The 16,060-nt window shown below is 34.7% G+C and overlaps 1 protein-coding gene across 10 annotated transcripts in view; it reads right to left on the bottom strand.

Annotated features, from left to right (window-relative positions):
- Positions 1–502: 502 nt before the first annotated feature.
- CEP120 (centrosomal protein 120) overlaps positions 503–16,060 on the bottom strand; it is a 77,360-nt gene continuing 61,802 nt past the window's right edge. For all 10 annotated transcript variants that reach the window (XM_015451821.3, XM_073994111.1, XM_073994107.1 and 7 more), the window contains 2 exons: positions 7,066–7,211; positions 503–2,344 (listed from right to left, as the gene is read on the bottom strand). In XM_015451821.3, coding sequence (XP_015307307.3) covers positions 2,110–2,344; positions 7,066–7,211 — 381 coding nt within the window. In that variant the 3' untranslated portion in view covers positions 503–2,109. The remainder of the gene's footprint in view (positions 2,345–7,065; positions 7,212–16,060) is intronic.

Consider the following 16,060-nt stretch of genomic DNA (forward strand, 5'->3'; position numbering starts at 1 on the left):
ACAGATAGAAATTACTAGGATTTATCTGCAAGGGAACGTCTATGTTTATACAGACATGGTATTAGATATACCTGGTAGACATTACACACCCTCCTATGTAGTACATGCCTGCATTAAACATGGAAACTAGACTTTTTCCATGAAAAAAACACAGAAATTTTAAAGGTAAATCTGATTTCACCTTCAAATATATGATATTTTCCTGTTATTGGAAACTTATTCACCCACCCATGCCTGCACCCACTCACTGATTTATCTACTGTGGTCATACTCATTAACTCCTAGGCAAAATCAGTGTAAAAACATTTGATGCCACTTATAAATGGAATGGTTATTGCTAAAAGGACTACAAAAGAGAGTTAAGATTTTAGACTCCCCTAGTTGTAAAACAAAAAAATAGTATGTAAACACTTGAGAAAAAAAGACAGTCATTTGAAATAGGAAAACCCGAACACTTTGCCAACTCTGTTTAGAAAAAAAAGAACTCAGGCTGCTCAAGAACTCAGAGATGCACACAATTATGATTTTATTTGTTAAATTACAATAGCCAAAAGAGCTTTACAGAAGGGAAAATAAAATACACATCCATTTTAGAAAAGCCCTTTTTGTTTCTCTAAATCAGAGGCCCCCTCTAGTGTTTGAAAGCAGTCTCAGGCAACACACAATGCAATTGCAGTAAACAGTCACAGCATTTTACCCCAGACCTTTCAAAACAAAAGGCATGCTTCTGTTCCATTCAAGTGGCACAAAAATCAATGAGAGAAAAATAGCTAATCATAATTAATATTGCAAATTCCTGCTATGATTCACAGATTCATTATCCTCTCATTCAGTAATTTCTTTATTATTTACTGCTGGGTTATTTTTTAGAAGATTAATACTCTGTTAATAAGGAAAAAAATAAAAGCATAGGGACTTTAATTTCCCTAATAAGAAATATATCTCATTTAAAATGACAGAAAATTAATGTTACCATATATCCTACTCTGCTTTGATGGAAGTTATTGGTAACTTCCTAAAGTATATACTTAATTATATTTGGAAATCAGAACTTTTTAAAGTACATATATTTTGAAATTCAACCTAATCTGTGACTTTGCTAAAACTTTTTCAGTACTCTGTAAAAGGAGGTGGGAAGCGTTGCTTTGAGGACAAATGTTGGCTCTGAAGAATATGATATAAAGGAACTCTTAGAGTTTATACAGACATGGCACTGAATAAATTCAATGACTGAATCTCGTGCACTTTGAAAAAGATTGACTGAAATTAGGGGGAGTAAAAAATAGTTGATTTTCACTCCATTTTTTCAGCTAATGTCTTTATGTGTCTGTTTCCATGTTCTATTACAGAGGGTTTAAGCTGACAGCTAGTATTACTATAACTGGAAAATAAAAACAAATCTCTAATTTTAACAAAATAAAACAATGCAAACTTGAGGAAGAAACCAACAGAGAAAACTATATTAAGCTAATACTTCATGTTCTTAAAAGTTATAAGTACACTGAGAATTTGAAAATTCAATAGCTCTTGAAACAAATTTAATCTGTATTAACTTTATTTAAACAAATGACCAATTTGTCACCAAACATGACATATGGCTTCTCTGCACTGATCTTACTTTGTTTTCAAACTTGTCACTTGCAAATATTATAAGAAAAAAAGGTCATCTAAAATGAGTTAAACTGGTTACAATTGGTCTCAACTTTTAAAAATTTACATTCAAATGGAATAGGACGCAGCATTTTTAAAGTGCAAGATATACTCTTTTGGCTCAACATGAAATATTATAGAACTGGAAATTACCGCAGTCATTTCTCCTACAACTAACTTAGTGAAAAGCTGTTTTGAAAGTTAGCCATCAGATTATAAACTATGAAAAACACTGAAAAGTCATTTAAAATGAGTATATAAAATGCAAATTACAAATAAAACCAGTGTGGGAGAGGTAGCATAAAGTAAATAAGATCAAATAAATACTATACAATAACATACAAAATTTTGCTTATAAAAAATTGAAAATACCATTTTAAAACATCCATTTTCCTCACTTTTGAAGGTTTTACAAAGAAATTAAAATTTAGAGTCTCTATAAAGCTCTTCCAAATGTTATTAATTACTGGCATTGCTTTTTGCCAAAATCTCTCTGATCTGTCGGTCGAGTTCACTTATTATTCGATCCTCGTGATTATACACACCCGTTCTCATCAAAGTATCCCTTTCTTCTATTAGGCGAGTCAAATAATCATCCAAGCCTTCTTCCAATACACTGCCATGGGGACCATCCTTTTTTCCACTTGCAATCTCTCTGGAATCCTGGTATTGTTTTTGCTCTTGTTGCCTTAACCTGAGAAGTCAAGAACAAATGCCACTCTAGCAACTGTGTTGGTTTTCTTAACGTCACTATTTAAAAACAAAATGATTCAATGGTAAAATAAGGTTTCAGTAATATTTTCAGGAAGAAAACAAAAACAATGTTCCACTTGGCTAGTCAACAGTCTGCACATTTATAAAAGGCAACTTTAAAAACAATACTTGTTTTTCTAATTACAAAATACATGAAAACTAGATATTTTGGAGCTATGTAAAGAAAATAAAAATCATCTGTAATGTGATCCCAATTTGAGTAACATTTTTCTGTATTTCTTTTCAAGTTTAAAAAATGCATATATGTACTTAAAATATGTATGTGTTGAAAAACTTAATGATACTACATATGCAATTCTGTATACTACTTTTCTCATTTATATAGTGATTTTTTTATATCATTAAATGTTCTTCTAAATTGTTTTATAATATTCCATCATTTGGGGTATCATCATTTTGTCATCCTTTATTATTGATCTTTAGGTTGCTCGTTTTTAAACCTTTGTTGTTGCTGTTTTGAACATATTAAAAAAAATTCATTCAACAAACATTTATTTGTGCCAAACAAGTTTTGGGGATACAGAAGTGAACCAAGAAAATTCCCTGCTATTATGGAGTTGTATCTCTAATTATTTGTAGAAAGTGAAATTCTATATGTATGTGTGGTTCAAAGGGCATATGCATGTTAAGGTTTTGTATGGATATCTTCAAGTTATGTTTGTTATAATCTCATTTGGGGATGAGAAAAGGAGAGTAGATACTGACCTGCGATTTGGTATTTCCAATAGAACACTGTTGATCAAACTGTCTTGAAAATGGAGCAGTAATAATAATACTTAGTATATTTTGTTTGTTTGAGACAAGGTCTTACTCTGTCGCCCAGGCTGGAGTGCAGTGGTGTGATCACAGCTCACTGCAGCCTCGACCTCCTGGGCTCAATGGATCTGCCCACCTCAGCCTCCCGAGTAGCTGGGACTATAGGCCATGCCACCACGCCCAGCTAATTTGTGTGTGTGTGTGTGTGTGTGTGTGTGTGTGAGATTTTATATATATATATATATATATATATAGTTTTGTAGACATGGCATTTCACTATGTTTTCCAGGCTAGTCTCAAACTCCTGGGCTCAAGTAATCCACTTGCCTCGGCCGCCCAAAGTGCTGGGATTACAGGTGTGAGCCACTGTACCTGGCCTACTTACTAAGTGACAATAACACTAAGTTTGGATATGGAATATGTTTAATGTAGAACGTACAATTAAGATATAATTTTGGCTGGGCACGGCGGCTCATGCCTGTAATCCCAGCACTTTGGGAGGCCGAGGCAAGCGGATCACCTGAGGTCGGGAGTTCAAGACCAGCCTGACCAACATGGAGAAACTCCATCTCTACTAAAAATACAAAATTAGCCGGGCGTGGTGGTACATGCCTGTAATCCCAGCTACTTGGGAGGCTGAGGCAGGAGAATCACTTGAACCCGGGAGGCCGAGGCTACAGTGAGCCAAGATCGGCCACTGCAATCCAGCCAGGGCAACAAGAGTAAAACTCTGTCTCAAAAAAAAAAAAAAAAGATATAATTTTATATTTTTCTATATTAGTGGCTACAAAAGTATTTTAATTTGCAATGATTCTGATATTTTGTCTTGATTGTAAGACAAAGCAGTTGCATCTAAGTTCCTCCCTTTGAGACTGGCTTTTCTGTGGCTTATTTCCGCTGAAGACTAAGTCCACTTCTAAATTTACACACAGGATGAGGGAGAGGGAGAAAGAAGCAGTGAGGAACGAGTCCTGCTCTCACAGACCAGGATGGCCCCAGAGGGTACATGACTGTTGGCAGAACACACTTTCATTTGTTCAGATGACCCTCTGAAACATGAAACTCCTATAATTCCTCACAAAAAAAAGGAAACTACAGTCCAAGAAGGATACCAAATGTCTTTATCTATTCTAAAACAAAAAGCCTAAACAGTACAGGGCACTGTACTCTGGGACCTGGGTGGGAAATGGAGTGGTTAGTGAGACACTGGTACCAAAGTCTTTCCATGGAATTTGAGTGATTCATGTGGATAAGGAAGGGCAGATTTCTGAATCGTTGTTTCTCCTACGCCAATTCTTATAGCTGTCTTGGAGGACAGGGTCCTCTAGGTAAATTAATGCACACAATGCCAAACTATGTACCAGAAAGTTTAACCATTTCCCTTCTGTGCATCATCTGTCTATGCATATGGGACAAATGCAATTTTTGTACAACTGATAAATCATCTCTACCAAATCTTTGCTAAAATGCAATTATCAGTCATGATCACAATAGAATTTTAGAACCTGATGGCTGAAGAAGCCCATAAAGTTGTTAAAGAAAACTTTTAGAACATTCCTGACAACTGCTATTCTGGACTCTACAAGCACACTCCCTGCCACTAGGAATATATTACTGTGTAGAACTGCTCTAACTTAGAAAGTTCCTTCTTGTATTGAACTCGGTATGCCTCTTTATATTTTCAGTAATTGGCTATGATATTGCCTAAGAGGAGAAGCCCGCTTACTTCTTCTTAATATGGTAGCTCTCCAGATATGTGAAGACAGTTAGCTACCACTTTGCCCAAGAGTTCTTCAAGTTCAATATCCCTCACTCTCTTAACCACTTCTTGGATGGCATGATATATTGCCCCTTACTGTCCTGGTCACATTCCACTGGAAGCTCTCTAGGTAGCTGATTTCCCTTAAAGTGTGCTGCACAGTGGTAAGAACACCCCAGAGGTGATTTACCAGTACTGAATAATGAACACTACTTCTATGAATGACCCTAACTGCACTGACTCTTCGGTAGCCAAATCACACCATTATTAGTGGCCACAGAAGTTCTCCTAGGCTTCTACACATCACCTGTTTTATGTCTTATCTATCACTTAAGTGATTTTTCTTATAGCTTATACAGAGGACTCTGCTTTTGTCTCTAATATATTTAATCTTATTGGTTTCAGTTTTCTCAGAATCCTAATTTATTAAGGCATTAGTAAGACTGTGTATGATCTACAGATTTGATAGGCAACATGGATATCTTTAACCCACCAAATCAGTGCTTAGCAAACAGCAGGAGCTAAACATATATTTGCTAAACTGGAACCAAGAAAGTGCTATATATGACAGCAAAATTTTGGAAGGCAAGGATATTATAATTCATTAAGTTGTAATGTCTTGCAAGTCTATAACATGGTAGATACCAAATAAATATTTCCTGAATAAATGAGAATAAAAGTACCACAGATTGAACCCTGTTAAGCATGGTACTTGGAGCTGACCTTTTACAACTGGTATTTCTTCAATTATCTTTTAAATACAGTTATTTAATTCAGCTAGGAACCCACTTAATATAGTGACCACATTTTTCTCCACTTCATACATGGAGATATAAGATACTGTGTAAAATGTAGTATGTATGCTCTGAACTGCGTCCCTGCCAAATTCAGATGTTGAACCCCTAACCTCCAATGTGATGGTATTTGGAGATGGACCTTTGGGAGATAATCAGGTTTAGATGAGGCCATGAGGGTGAACTCTCATCATGGGATTAGTGCTCTCCTAAGAAGAGACACCAGAGAGAGGACACAGCGAGAAGGTGGCCCTCTAAAACCAACCACACTGGCACCATGATCTTTGACTTCTAGCCTCTAGTACTGTGAGAAAATAAACTTCTGTTTACCCAGTCTATGGTATATTTTTTTAACCAGTCCAAGTTAACTAAAACTGCACTTTGCTCAAACAAAAATATACTAGACCCTTGATAAACTAAGCCAAAAAGTCTTCCCCCAAAACTACCCTCCAAAAAAACTAGAATTCATTTTTATGCTGCTTCCTAGTGATTAATTTTCTAACATGAAACACCGTTGAAGTTGTGATTAAGATGAACACAGCACTACAGAGAAGCCCAGTGTAGCATAGTAGTTAAAAATGCAATCTCTGGAATCAGATTTGAACTCTGGCTCCATGATTTACTAGCTACATGACCTTGAATAATGTGTTTAAGCTCTGTCTTTAATCTTCAATCTCTTCATCTTGAAATTGGTGAAAATATCTTCCTCACAAAGTAGCTTTGAAGATTAAAAAAAAAAAAAAAGAGCTGGGCAATACAAGACATTTAAAACAGTTCCTGGCACAAAGTAAGGGCTCATTAAGAGCTATTGTTACAGATATTAATAATATGACTAAATTTGAAATTTCTTATACTTTATGTAAGTGAAGACTCAGTTCAATAGTAGCAATAATCCTGAAATCACCACATAAAAATAAATTTTAAAGTAGTAATGCTATAAATGGAAACACAAGAGCTGAATGGACTTGCCACAGCTGTATTCATAGCAAAAAAAAAAAAGTTTAATAGTCTTTGGCATAGATTTTTTCTTTCTTTTTAAATTTGACACAAGGCCTCACTCTGTCACTCAAGCTGGAGTGCAGTGTGGCGTGACCACAGCTCACTGCAGCCCAGAACTCCTGGGCTCAAACGATCCTCCCACCATCCACTCAAAGTGTTAGGATTACAGGAATGAGCCACAGTACCCAGCTGGCATAGATTTTCTATTGTATATGTCTGCTACATTTTCTATATTTTTATATATGATCTACTTTATCCTTGAAAGACCTGAAGTTGTACCTTCCCTGAACCAAACTTTGGTTTTTGAAAGAAACACTCTTTTAGTTATTATACCTGTTCAATTCATTTCTTATATCCAACAATTCTTGTCGCTCGGTTTTTACTGTATCTTTTTCCTCAGCAGCCAGGTAACGTAGTCTCATCTGTTCCAATTCTTCCTGCTGTTTTTTAAGACGAGCCATTTGACTTTCTTGTTCCCTCTTGAAAGAAACAAAGAAACAAGCCATATCCTTAATATTAGGAACAAATATTTCATGACTTTGACTTGTGATTATAATCCTATTTGACAACACCCATGATATAGCCACACACTGCCAATTCTTTTTTTTTTTAAGAACAGAATCTCACTGTGTTGCCCAGGCTGGAGTGCACTGGCTAGTCACAGGAGCAATGAAGCACACTAAAGCCACAGACTGCTAGGTTCAAGCAATCCTCCTACTTCGGCCTCTGGGCCCAAGTAGGAGTACCTGGGCCCAAGGTGTGTGCCCACCCTTGCACTGCTAATTTTATGAGTTATATATTATCCAGAAAATACCCAGGTAAGTTTTCTCTAAACACTCTATTACTTCTCTTTTACTATAAGTCATAATCCTTCAATCAGTGATTGATATTAGCTGACTATCACAGGACAATAGATGTTGAAGGCAAGAAAGAGGCTGCTGTCAATACAATGAACTGCTAAAAGACTAGTGGTAAGAGCAGCATCTGAGAAAATCGTTATACAAAGATGTACCTAGAAAAATTCATTAACTGTCCCTGTACAAATCCCTAATTCCACTCCTACTTCAGTAAATATGCCTTTCCACTCTGTTCTCCAGACTCATACAAAACCTATGCACATATGTTTTTAAACAAAAATGAAAACAAACAATACGTTCTAGTTTGCATTTTGAAAAAAGTTTAACAATTCTTCAAGTCAATAGATAAAGTCTTAAAATAAATGAGTAACATTCCACATAATGCATATTCCATGACTTATTCAACCACTTTCTCAATAACAGACACTTTTGTTACTACAAACACTGCTGTAATAGGACACTCTGTCATCTATCACACAGGTTAGCTCAGGAATCCTTAAGTCATTTTCTTTTGTTTAGGATAAAATCCCAGAGTGGGAAAGCTGGGTCAATAGGTTTCTGTTAACTATTTTTTAAAGTATTTATTGAATTGTAACAAAACAGAAAACTGCCAAATGACAAGATGCATTTTGATATATTTTCACAAAGTAGACCACTTACATACTCACCATCCGGAGATCAGACTGCCAGAATCCCAGAAATCTGTGTCTCCTCCCAGTCACTAACCATTCACCCTTTCCCAACGATAACTACTACCCTAATTTTAACACCACAAATAAGTTTTGAACTTAATATAGAATCTGTACAGTATGTATTTGTGTCAGGGTTCTTTCATTTAACATTGTTTTTGAGACTCATTGTTCTATGTAGTTAATCATTTACATTATTATACAGCATTCCACTGAATGAATATACAATTTATTCATTCACTGCTGAAAGACACTAGGCAGTTTCCAGTTTTGAATTATAAATAATGCTGATGTGAAGATTTTATACATGTCTTTTGGAACACACTTGTATGCATTCCTACTGGATATATACATAGGCTTCAAATTGCGTGGTCAGAGGATGTAAGAATTAGAACAGCCTTAGTAAATACAGGTTTTAGTATCCCTTATCTGAAATGCTTGGGGCCATAAGTGTTTTGATTTTGAAATATTTGCATATACATAACAAGATATCTTGGGGATGGGACTGTCTAAACATGAAATTCATTTATGTTTCACATACACCTTGTATACACAGCCTGAAAGTAATTTTACAGTGTTTTACACAATGTTTTAAATAATTCTGTGTGAACTGTCACATAAGGTCAGGTGTAGAATTTTCCACTTGTGGCATCCTGTCAGGGCTCAAAAAGTTCAGATTTTGAAGCATTTCAGATTAGGGATGTTCAACCTGTATTTCCAAACAGTTTGCAAGGTAGTCGTATCAATTCATACTTCCACTTGAGCATTCCAGTGCTTTATATTCTTGCCAACGCTTGGTGATGTCATTTTTTTTTTCATTTTAGCCATTTGACAGGTCACGTAGTAGAATCTCATTGTAATTTTATCTTGCACTATTTAAAGACCAGTGAGGTTGAACATATTTTAATAGTTTTATGACATTTAGGTATCTTTGTTTATAAAGTTCCTATTTACGCTTTTGGTACTTTACCTGGTTGTCCATCTTCTGTTATTGATGCTTATAAATATTGGATAAGTCCTTTGTCAATTTTATAAATTACAACTATTTCCCAGTAGTCTTTGGCCTGTCTTTTCACTCCTTTAATGTTGTTTTTAATAAAGAGAAGTCCTTGATTTTAACATAGTTCAGATTTTTCTGTTTATTCCTTTTTTTTTTTTTTTTTTTTTTTTTGAGACGGAGTCTTGCTCTGTCACCCAGGCTGGAGTGCAGTGGCCGGATCTCAGCTCACTGCAAGCTCCTCCTCTCGGGTTCACGCCATTCTCCTGCCTCAGCCTCCGGAGTAGCTGGGACTACAGGCACCCGCCACTTCGCCCGGCTAGTTTTTTGTATTTTTCAGTAGAGACGGGGTTTCACCGTGTTAGCCAGGATGGTCTCGATCTCCTGACCTCGTGATCCGCCCGTCTCGGCCTCCCAAAGTGCTGGGATTACAGGCTTGAGCCACCGCGCCCGGCCCCTGTTTATTCCTTTTTGGTTAATGCTCTTTCCTATTTAAGACATTTTTTGCCTGTCTCAGTCTGTTAGATATTCTTTTATGTTACCCTCCTGAAGTTTCACTTTTTCCCCATATAGAGCTCAAACTGACCTAGCAATATTTGCTGAAAAACACCTCTTCTCTTGTTGCTTGGCAGTTATTATTACCTGTCACATATCACCTCCATCCATATATGTATGTTTTTGTTTCTGGATGCTCTGATCTATTTATTCTTGCATTAACACTACACTGTTTTAATTACTTCAACTCTTGTAACAATGTCTTAATATATGATAGTGTAAGTTCCTCTACCTTTGGCTATTCTTCAAAATGATTTTAGCTATTCTTGGCTCTTACATTTTCATATAAATTTCAATTTCTAAGGCTAAAAAAAAACCTGCTGAGATTTTATGATGATTATATTGAATCCACAGATCAATTTGGCCAAAACCAGTGTCTTTAAAATATTGATTTTTAATCAATGAAATGGTTTACCTAATGATGTAGGTCTTAACTTTTAATAATAGTTTACAGTCCTCTATATGCTAAGACTAACATATTTGATTGTACTGCTAGATATTTGATTTTAGATGCTACTGTAAATGATAGAACTTTACAATTTTCATTTCCTAATTACTTTAGTAGACAAATAACATTGATTTTTACATATTGACTTTGTTTCCAGCAAACTTGCTAAACTCACTTATTCCTAATTTTAGATACTTCTTAGCTTTCTAAATACATCCGTGTTATCTGCAAATAAGGGTAGTTTTACTTTCTCCCTTCCAAATGACACACTATTTCTTTTTCTTGCCCTATTACACTGGCTAGAACACCTCTAATACAATGTTGAAAAGAAATGGTGATAGAGGGAATGTTTCTCTCATTTCTGATCTGAGGAAAGTTTCATTATTTTAAGAATGTTTTTTGTAGGCTTTATGTAAAAACTCCACTAGATTAACACATTTACTGTCTAGTCTTAGTTTGTTAAGGAACATGACTTTTTCTGCAGCCGTTGATATCTTTTTCTCCTTTACTCTTTGAATGTGGTAAATAACCAACCTTGCATTTGCTTAATAAATAAGCTTCGCTGTAATGCTTACAAGTTTAATATCTTAAACTTGTTATCTTTGATGTTTTAAAAGACTGGCCAATTAATTTTGTCCTTGTAGGCTTTTAGGATCAAGGTTATGCTAGTCTCGTTTTAAAAAGGTGAGAAGCGTTCTTCACTTCCCATTTTCTAAAATCTTTGTGTAAGATTAGTGTTATTTCTTCCTAAAATGTTCACTAAAATTCAAGTGTGAAGACATATGGGTCTGGAGCCTTCTTTGTGGGCAGGTTTTTTTATTACAGATTCAATTTCTTTAATAGCTATAAGACTATTTCTATTTTCTGTATCTTGGTGTATCCGTTTTGGAAGTTCTTTTTTCAAATTCACATGAAATTGTTCATACTATCCTCTTATCTCTGTAAATGTCTGAGATCTGTAGTCTTGTCTCTTTTTTCGATTCCTGATATGGATAGTTACTGTCTATTCTTTTTGTCCTTGAATACTTGCTAAGGGGGAGTAGAGGGGTCCTTTCAAAGACATGACTTTTGGCTTTATTGATTTTTATTGTACTTTTCCTCTCAGAAATATTTCTATTCATCTTATTTCCTTGCTTCCACTTTACTTTCTTCTTGTTCTACTGAGTTTTTGAAAGGAATATTTAGAGAGCAGATTTATTCGTCTTATTTGCTAAACATAACTGCGGTTATACATTTCCCTCTAAGCACAGCTTTCACTAAATTCCACACTTTGATGTGTTTTATGTGCACTATTTTTCAGTTCAAAATATTTTCTAATTTTACTGTGGTCTCCAGTTTACCATGGGTTACGAGAAGTACGCTACTTAATATTCACTCATTTGGGGACATTTCGTATTATCTTTTTACTTCTAGCTTAATATCACTGTGGTCAGAGAACATATTCTATATTACAATCTTCTGGAATGTGTTGAGAATTGTAATTTAATCCAGCATATAAGCAACTTGGTTAAATGTTCCATGTGCACTAGAAAATAGTGTATATTCTGGACTTTTTGGATGAAGTGTTCTAGAATATACCAATGGTTAGTTGTGTTGCCCAAATCTTCTACATTGTTACTTATTTTCGGTCTGTTTGCACCATCAGTTCTCTGGAGAGTTATGGTAAAATCTTCTATCATTATAGATTTACCTATTTCTCTTTTAAGCTCTATTAATTTATCTAATTTGTTGCTGTGTTACCAGGTACAAATGTACAATTGTCATCTTCCAAGTGGATTAACCCCCTTTTATAACTATGAAAACTCCCTTTACCTACAGTAAAATGTCTCTCACCCTAAAGTCTGGTTTGCCTAATATGAAGTATTACTACACCAGCTTTCTCTTAGTATTATTGTAGTATATATTTTCCTTCTGTTAGAATTCAACCATCTTATGTTCTTATATTTAAGGTATCTCTTACAAAGCATATTGTTAACTTTTTAAAATTCAGCTTTTAAATATCTGTCTTTAATGGGAGCATTTGGTCCACTTATATTTAAAGCAATTGGTGATATAGATTTAAATCTTTCCATCTTATGATTTTCTATTCATTCCATCTATTTTATGCTCCTTCTCTCTCCCTTTAATGAAATAATTTGTCATTCAATTTTCACCCTCTATCTTGTTACTAAATAATTTTTAACTCTTCTTTTAGAAATATGTATCCCTCACTTAACAGAATCTAACTAGGACTTTTACATCTTCAGATAATTTAACATACTTTAAACATTTCACTCTCTTCATATTTTTGCACTATTTTTGTTATAACTTTTAATTCTATGTATATTTTAAAGTCAACAAATACTCTTATTGTTTTCCTACAACCAATATCCATTTACAGTTAGCCTGATATTTATTTCCATTGTTCTTTACTCTTCTGTATTTCAAAGCTTTCATTTGGGATCATTCTTCTTCTTCTGCCTGAAGAACCCAAGTATTTCTTTTGCTTCAGATTTGCCATGACAAATTCTGCCAATTTTTGTTGGTCTCAGTCTTTCCTTTATAAATAATGCTTTTACTGGGTAACAAAATTTTAGTTCAGCAATTGTTTTCTTTGGTACTTTAGGGATGCTATTTTACCGTCTTACAAATTCCTTTACTTTTGTTAAAAAGTCATCTGTCAGTCTTATCACTGCTCCTTTGAAGGCAATGTATCTGTCCACCCCTGCTCCCAACAGCTTTTAAGGTTTTTCTTTGCTTTTTGTCAATTTTGCTGTGATGCATCTAGGTAGGTTTACTTTGTATTTATCCTGCTTGCAGTTCACAGATATTTTTGAATCTATGAACTGATAGCTGTTTTACTTTGGAAAATTCTTAGCCAGTATCTCTTTAAATATTGCTTTCTCCCCATTCTTTCTCCAATTACACATAAGACAGTCTCAAAATATACCACTTCTCTAATACATTTCTTCATCATATCACCGATTTTCTACAGTATAATGATGGTAGTATTTCAAACTTCTTGTCTGATATTCCAGAATCTGAATTACACTTGTTGATTAATTTCTACTGAGCACAAGACATAAACAGGCACTCTACAGATGAAGAAATGTAAGCAGCGTGGCAAAACCCTGTCTCCACAAAAAAAAAAAAAAAAAAAAAAAAAAAATTACAAAAATTAGCCAGGCATGGTGACGTGCACCTGGACTCCCAGATACTTCGGAGGCTGAGGTGGATGACCTGAGCCTAGGAGGTTGAGGCTGCAGTGAACTGTGAATGCACCACTGCACTCCAATCTGGGTGACAGAGTGAGACCTTGTTTCAAAAACAAACATAGGAAAAGATGCTCAAAGTTAGTTATTAGTAACTACAGGAATGAAAATTTAAGCCCCAATGTGACACTACTTGGGGCCAACCAAACTGAAAAATTTAAGACATCTGACAATAGCTAACTGTTTGCAAAAATGTGAAGGACAGGAACAATTATATGCTACTCTTGGGAATTGCAAATTAGTATAACCACTTTAAAGATAATTACGTAATATTTAGTGAAACTGAAGAAATTAATGTCCCCTAGTACCAGAAATCCCACTTTTAGATATAAATACTAGAGAAACTCTTACAGGCACTAACACATTCAGGGTTCTCTTATCCTGGATAAAATTGTGCAATATTTATAGAGAATGATTGTATGTATATAAAGGTTCAAAACACACAAAACTAAGCAATGTTGTTTGCAAATAGTAGACTTTTAATATATCATGTCACAAAATTATGACAAAAAGCAAAGGAATAATATCAAATTCAGGATAGTAATTACCTCTGGAAACAGAACACAGAGTTGAGAAAGGGACACAGAAGGCTTCCAAAGCATTCATAATGCTCTGTTTCTTAAACCAGGAGGCAGGTGGAAAGAGGAGAAGAACCTTCTTTGAAATGTGTATTTCATTTTAAAGTTATTTAAAAAGAAAAACATATCTGGGCAAAAATGCACCAAACTCTCTTCTTTGGCTAAGGAGAGGATTACTGGTGATCTGTAGTGTCTAAAGTTACATGGTGCTGCAAATTGAGTAAGTATGACTGCAAGCAGGAAATATGTAATAAAAGTTGATTATTAGCTTTACTCTGTAAAACTAAGTTTTTGATAAAATTTAACATTTTCTAAAACATAAGAAAATCCTTTAAATGTTTGGAATTTTGAATCAAGAATAGGGCATTAATAATAATCACACACACACACACACACACACAAATTAGAGGTTAGTGAAAGAAGTCCTCTCCAGTGCCAGGTGCTCTGGGTTAAAGGATCCTCAATCAAGTGAGTATAATCTTTATTTTGCCTTGGCTGCCTATAAATCCAGAGAGGAGATGTAAACATACATACACTAGACTAAACAGCGGCTAAAAAGTGGCCACTACTTACCCTCCCACTCACACATACCATGTAAGTCTGTGGGAAAAAACTTACAACTAAACTAAGGAACTCAAGTAAAGTTTTCTGAAAATAACCCAGAGCTGACAAGTCAGTAGGAGGGCCTGGATGGTTTCAAGACACAGTTTTTAACCAAGACTTGGACCTCCAACTGTTTTCTTAAACAAAGATTTACATCCCATCCTTGGCTAAATTACTTATAAATTAATCAAATTAATTACTCAGAGTGGATAAGCAGGAGGCTGGACAAGATAGTGCTGATGTCAGCCAATGAAGTCTGTGTTGTTTTAACTAAATATATCAGCTCAGTTTTAAACAGATCTACTGTGCACAAATATGGTAACAGACCCACAATCCTTCCCAAAATATTACTTCTCTTTCCTGTCCTGGGAACATACATACCTACTTTGAATATATCTGACATAAAAATGTTAAAATTGTCTACAACAAACTCATACTTCATAACAATGCTTCATTTATTTTTTTAAAAAGTAGGCTTTATTCTACTTAATGATATTCTAAGGTGTCAAGAAATGTTTTTAAGTAAACATGCAAATAGGTTATTTAGAGCACAAGTAGGAAAGCACACAACTTTACGTGAGTATTTGTAGACCAATGCAATTCAAGTATTTCTTTTGGTTTTAAAATATTTCTATAGTATATCTTGAAGAAGAAAAAAGGAAACTAAATTACCTCTTACAAGTCTAACAAGTAGAACTTTTAACTTTGTCCTATGATATCAAACTTAAGGGTATCACTTCCTTGTTTTCTAAATCAAGACTCATTTTATGTTATGCTTATTTATATTTTACAGCTGTTGCCTTCCCAGTTACCAAAGAACAAAAAAGCTTTCCACTGGGCAACAGGCTTTTACAATTGCAAATCAAAAGAAAAGATTTTTTTCTAAATAATTAGAAGGTTACAAAATAGTTAGAAGGTTATATTTTTTAATTCACAAATTTACTATTCTGGGTCACCTTCGAGTAATGGAAATCTCTGTTTAAACATTCTTCTGGCAATGGGCACCAAGCATTAGGTCTTATTTCCAAGCTTTACCAGCTGGGTTTTGTCATTAACATTTATTAACAATCTAAGATATGGCTTTCACCATCTAATCCGTACTACACAAATGTTTTGTATGGCTCTCCAGAGGGTTTTGATGTGACAAATTACTGGCAGAGATTACAGCCCCGTGGCTATTCACCAGAGGCAATGTAAAATTAACATGGTACTAATCCAATTTAAACAAGAAGTTGCACAATCTTCTGAACAAAACCAGATAGATGATTCCAAAATTATATTCAAGCACAATAAATGTGTTTTTAATAAAAAATTTAAGGAAAAAAAACTGAGTAATTTTCACACACATGA

Source organism: Macaca fascicularis, chromosome 6 (assembly GCF_037993035.2).
Source record: "Macaca fascicularis isolate 582-1 chromosome 6, T2T-MFA8v1.1".
Taxonomy (NCBI): domain Eukaryota; kingdom Metazoa; phylum Chordata; class Mammalia; order Primates; family Cercopithecidae; genus Macaca; species Macaca fascicularis.